Source organism: Labeo rohita, chromosome 6, assembly GCF_022985175.1.
Source record: "Labeo rohita strain BAU-BD-2019 chromosome 6, IGBB_LRoh.1.0, whole genome shotgun sequence".
Classification (NCBI taxonomy): Eukaryota; Metazoa; Chordata; class Actinopteri; order Cypriniformes; family Cyprinidae; genus Labeo; species Labeo rohita.
In genome coordinates, this window is record NC_066874.1 from 15,516,814 (window position 1) to 15,522,867 (window position 6,054).

General features: G+C 35.9%; 1 protein-coding gene across 1 annotated transcript; it reads left to right on the forward strand.

Moving 5' to 3' along the window:
• The first annotated feature begins 2,062 nt into the window (after positions 1 to 2,062).
• barhl2 (BarH-like homeobox 2) lies at positions 2,063 to 5,819 on the forward strand. Its single transcript, XM_051112343.1, has 3 exons — positions 2,063 to 2,991; positions 4,265 to 4,490; positions 5,221 to 5,819. Exons 1-3 carry the CDS (start codon positions 2,439 to 2,441, stop codon positions 5,531 to 5,533), a joined length of 1,092 nt encoding a protein of 363 aa, XP_050968300.1. The 5' UTR covers positions 2,063 to 2,438; the 3' UTR covers positions 5,534 to 5,819.
• The last annotated feature ends 235 nt before the right edge of the window (positions 5,820 to 6,054 follow it).

The window sequence follows — 6,054 nt, forward strand, 5'->3', positions numbered from 1 at the left end:
GTGTTATACAAGAATTTACCAATTACCACGACTTAACTGATTATTTCAGTTCGGTACAGAATAAAGACATTTTAAGAATGACAAGCAGACAAGCCAAGCATAATATTTATATAATTCAAACTGACACTATAGCATGCATGGATATACAGCATCGTAGATCTTTATCATTTTAGTGTTTAGTCACCCAATTTGCAGAAACTTCTAACCAGATAGTTATTATGTGTAACGGGTCAGCTAGGTCGCCACAAGGAACAGCAACATATGTGAAAGATCATTTATGCAAAATAAACTTTTAAATAAAATACTTTTAAAAGACAGTATCCAGTATAATCAAGTAAATCAGTATGAATGATTAAACAGACTGAACATTTAAAGAGTTAGCCAAGCACCCCCCCCCCCCATTTTTATACGAATAGAACAACATGTACGAAAAACTAACATGCAATCCCTTACATTTTGATTGCAATATTTTAAACACTGTTTCCAAAACATATCATTTAAAACAAAAACAGAAAAAGCACACACAATACACAATAAAGCTAAATGATAACTGTAGACTATTACAAATAAAAACATATATACCCACATAAATCTGTTTTCTAAAGATTATTTATTTTCTTTTTGTGAAAGAAATTAAAGCGGTACGCACAACAAACCTAAATAAGGACTCCCACGTCGCTCAGCTAAATAAAAGAGGTTAAAGAATCTCGGTTCGGTCCGTTACAGGATGAGGTTGCAAACAGGTTTGGGAGCACAGTGGAGTGATCCACGGAAAGCTCGACAGTAACAAACCTACGTTAGAGAACGCAGCAGTCTGATATAACCAGCTCTCAGCCCGTCTGTTGGAGAACATGTAAGCCATCAGATGCCTCCATATACATCGCATCATCATCCTCCTCTCAGTATAAATCTACGCACTCAACGGCATATAAAACATTTTGATTTGTAACTCAAAATTAACTATTAAAAGTCGTGCATTAAACAGTGTTGTAAGATATTATTTTAAGAATTCTTTCCCTCGTATTGTTTAACGAGAGGCAAAGATTTAAACGCATATATATTCGTTGGTACTTAATTTCTGCTCCTTAATCTGAAGATATTTCCATTTAACGTACATTGTCTTCTCGTGTATAAACAAAGTGAACGAAATGAAGCTGATTTATAAATCTAGAATAGGCCTAGGGTTTATTTAGAAAAAAATAGGCAAGATACGAGTCGGGCATATGTCATGTACAATATTCGCCATCATTTCATTCCCTTGAGCTATTTAGAATCAGTGCTTTCACTCAAAGGCCCTGACACACACAATGACTATCAGCTCAAAACGGGCTTATTTCTCCAGCACGTTTCACTGTCTCTGTGCTGTTAAAAGAATAAATGACACAATTTTGTTTTGCCAATAGGGAATATTATTGTGAGGTTTTCTTTTGGAGAAATACAAACTGAAAAAAGAAAGAAAGAAGAAGAAAAAAACATAGGCTGATACAAAACATGTAATGAATAAATATTAAACAAGTAAACAGTGCAATGGATAAACGATTAAATGATTAGTAAACCGTTTTAATATTATTTGTTAATTTATATGTTTCCATTTCAATTTGATGGAATACGGAATGTTATAATGACAATGTAATTGATTAGTTAGTCGCTGGGTAATGTTAGTTAACTATAGCGTACTTTTGTGTAATTATTTTGTGGAAAATCTAGTAATTTCACGTTGTTGTTGTTATTGTTGTTGTTTATTACTGTGTGATAATTAGTTTTAGCAGCAAGCAATGTGTGTAACATGCACACAATGATGTAAAGTGTTACCATAAACGTATTTATGCCTAATGAAGATGCCGTCTGAGACATTATAGCGGAGGGAAGGTTTCAAAAGAGCACTGAGGAATCAATGAGTGGCTCTAAAGTGTAATGATGAAGTAAAAATCGCTGATTGGACAGACGCGTGACCATGTAACCAATGAGAGGAGAGATGGGGAACACGAGGAGTGTGTTATAATAAAGGAGAAAATATGACGTCAATGTAGGAAGTCATTGTAGAGCAACACTACAACGATTAGTGGCAAAAGGGAGCGTGATGTCGAGGAGTTAGAGCATCCCAATCTCTCCACACCAACTTTGAAAGAAAGTTCAATAACCATAACAAAAGGACGTGGACTACACAGATCCACTTGCTTTCCACATTTCACCTTGAATGTAACAACATCTTGGAGCGCAGGCTATATTTCTCTTTCTCTTTGCTTAAGTGCAAGGATTTTTTTATTTGCGCGTAAGAAATGTTTATTTTGTACTTTTTTCGGGGCTTTTTTTTATTGCGGTAACCTTTGAGTTCTGTTAGTCGTTTCGTTGGTTCCGATTATTTTTTTTTTCTTTTACAGAATTGTACGGGAAAGTTGTTATGAAGACGACTTAAGTGCTCATCCTTTTCTTATACTATGGAAGGATCCAGTGGGTCTAGTTTCGGAATAGACACTATTTTGTCCACAACCAATTCTGGCAGCTCAGTACTGATGAACGGAGATTTTCGACTCGGTGACAGTAACAGAACAGCGGATTTCAGGAGCCAGGCGACCCCATCACCATGTTCGGAGATAGACACTGTGGGAACAGCCCCCTCATCCCCGATCTCAGTCACGATGGAGCATCCCGAGCCGCATCTGGTCCAAGACAGCCTTCAGCATCACCATCACCATCATCATCACAGTCAGGCTCAGAGTTTGCAGCTTTCACCCCAGCCTCATCCGCTCGGTCAGGCTGGTTGTGCCCCCAGGACTGCCACCTCCTCCTTTCTAATCAAAGACATTTTGGGCGACAGTAAACCGCTAGCAGCGTGCGCTCCTTACAGCACCAGTGTACCATCTCCACATCACAGCCCAAAAACAGAGAGCGGAACCGCCCCGGACGGCATCAGGCCCAAACTAGAGCAAGATGAAAACAGAAGTAAACTGGACAAAAGAGATGACATTCAGAACGATTTAAAATGTAACGGTAAGAGTGCGTTTTATATGCAAAATAAATAAATAAATGCCTAATAAAAACTTAGGGTAGACCGTTTCCGTTTGACAATAATACTTTTTTGTAATATAATTGAATTAATTATTAATAACAACTTGAAATTCAGAAAAAAATATCAAAAAGTGACATATTCACGTATTATTGTCATTACGTTGTACTTACTTATTTACGCAGTAATATGAGCATTACATCGTCCAGCGAAACAAAAATGCCAAAAAGCTAATAGACTACAATAATAATGACTGTATCTAAATGTCTTCAGATACTTTTATGCTGTTTATTATTATTATTATTATTATTATTATTATTATTATTGCAAATCTAAGCGTGCGAATTTAAAGATGGATCTTCTTTATTGTGAAGTTGAAAGCGCATAGAATTATAGAATTCTTTACTAATAGTTGGTCATGCGTACATTAAATAAAATAACCAAATTAAAACGTAGCTATTTTTGGGAAAAAACGTAAATATTTATTGGGCTGTAACAATAAATGTTTTGGACCAACCGCTTGAATATTACATGCATTCAGTGGTACAAAATACCCATAACATTTTTACTTAGTAGTAGTAATAGTAGTAGTAGTAGTAGTAGTAGTAGTAGTATTTAAAAAAAAAATAATAATAAAATAGACGCCCACATCAAAGACAAATAAAAGGCTATATTTTTTTCTTCTGTATTTCATTAAGAACCAGTATTACAATACAATAACAATATTGGTAGCCGGTCACTGAGGTTATTCTCTGATATTAGCATAACAGATGTAAAGGCTGGTGAATTTTGCCCGGTGTGGGATCCTCCCTAGTGAGTCAATTAGAGAGATTATTGTTCTTCCTTGAGGGGGGGATCACGGAGCCCAGCAAAAACTGCTACAAATAGAGATAGATTGACATATCGATCCTGCTTGTTTTGCTGTAATATTTTCGCCTACATGCGAGCGACCTAATTTATTTGGGGGACAAATATTTATATTTTTATACCTGGTATTTGATTTTTTTTTTTTTTGAAGACGCTATTACTCATAATACCAAGACGAAATAATCAGACCTAACCAGATTTAGATTTGCGTATGTAATCGAGGCCTGTATCAGTCACAAGTTACCAAAATAAACCTTTTAAACAACAATTACTAAATTATTAGACTGTGTTCCCATTTTGAGTAAACTCATTTGAAGAATAGTATAAATTAACACATTCTAAAATTTTAAAAACACATTTGCTTTCATTTCATTGTACTAACTTCTTTAGGAACAAAAGAAGAGGGCGATCGGGAAATTTCTAGTTCGAGAGACAGTCCGCCAGTCCGCTCTAAAAAACCTCGCAAAGCGCGGACGGCCTTCTCCGACCATCAACTTAACCAGTTGGAGCGCAGTTTCGAGAGACAGAAATACCTCAGCGTACAGGACCGAATGGACCTGGCAGCAGCCCTAAACCTCACAGACACACAAGTCAAGACCTGGTATCAAAACCGACGGTAAGTTTCCATATAACATATATAATAATAATAATGATAATAATAATAATAATAATGTTTTTTGATTGTGCAAGCATTTTACTATATTTTTTTTTATCTACATTTAAAACTGTTGCAGTTGCCAAAATTCGAGATGTTATTATTATATTATTATTTATTATTTACGTTTTTTATTAGGCTATTTATTATTATTATTATTATTACTATGCGGCCTTTTAAATATCTGAACGGCGCAACAAAATGTATGGATTAATATTTTTAACATTCTGTCTGAAACTGTATTTTACAGTTTTGTAATTTAAAAATATTTTAAATAATTTGCAACGACTCAAATATTTTCTCGTTTTTCTACTCCTACATAATCTTTCAGATTTAAACAAATTTCATGTTTGTATTCGATTTAAATACAGCTATATATTTAGGCAACGAATTTTAGTCATGCTCCGTATTGTTGTAAAGAGTTTACTAAATTCTAAATGAATCGGAAATCACAATTTGGCCAAATTTAATCGAAACAATACCGGGCAAAAAGTTTTAGTCACAAATAATTAGCAATATTCTGATGTAGCCTGTTATACAAACCATTTCGGCCTTACGAATTTATTGATATGAAGTTTACCTAAATTTGTTTTGTACCAGAATCCAGCACTCACTTCTCGAACAATCTGGTGCAGAAGGAGCCATGTGGAGAGTTTAATAATTGATTTCATGTATTTTAATCTCATTACAGGACGAAATGGAAGAGGCAGACGGCTGTCGGATTAGAACTGCTGGCTGAAGCTGGAAATTATTCGGCCTTACAGAGAATGTTCCCATCTCCGTATTTCTACCACCCGAGTTTATTGGGTACAGTGGACAGCACGACAGCGGCCGCCGCGGCTGCTGCCATGTACAGCAGTATGTACCGGACTCCGTCCACACCGCATCCGTCTCTCCAGAGACCGCTCGTCCCCAGAGTGCTCATTCACGGCCTGGGCCCTGGGGGACAACCGGCACTAAACCCGATAGCAAACCCAATACCGGGCACACCGCATCCTCGGTAAAACGAAAAGACACTGAGAGACAAATGTATCACACGTGATGTGACGGACTGCGCTGAACTTTCACAAGACGCATTTTTTCTCCAACACTGAAAGACGATTTTATCGAAGAAAAAGATGTATTATTTAATATGGACCATTTCTGACATATAGGCCAAACTAAACCAGACGAGCCTGTTGACCGTGACAGTAAAAGGACTGTTCATTGTCAGATTGTTTGTTTTGTCTTTTTTGGTACAAATACACTTATACTAGTACATACGCTTATAAAGTTTATTAGATTTAAAAAAAAGGGTGAATAAAGACAAAATGATAAAAAGCTAATGTCAGACGCTTTCTCTTGAAAGTGGCCGTGGTCACTACTTTTAAAGGGACCTTTTTGGGGCTGTTCTGCTGTTTAAAAATAAGTTTAAAATTTTCCCATAATTGCCCAATTCAAGAAAGATCTATTATGGTGGTGAATGATTTTTAGCATCAGCCGTATTGAATTTTTAAGACCTAAAAAAAAAAAAAAAAAAAAAAAA

Excerpts from the sequence above, each read along its gene's own strand:
- barhl2 (XM_051112343.1), top strand. The coding sequence starts at position 2,439 with ATGGAAGGATCCAGTGGGTCTAGTTTCGGAATAGACACTATTTTGTCC. Across the intron at positions 2,992-4,264 it reads GAACGATTTAAAATGTAACG|GAACAAAAGAAGAGGGCGAT; the intron begins GTAAGAGTGCGT and ends TAACTTCTTTAG. Across the intron at positions 4,491-5,220 it reads ACCTGGTATCAAAACCGACG|GACGAAATGGAAGAGGCAGA; the intron begins GTAAGTTTCCAT and ends ATCTCATTACAG.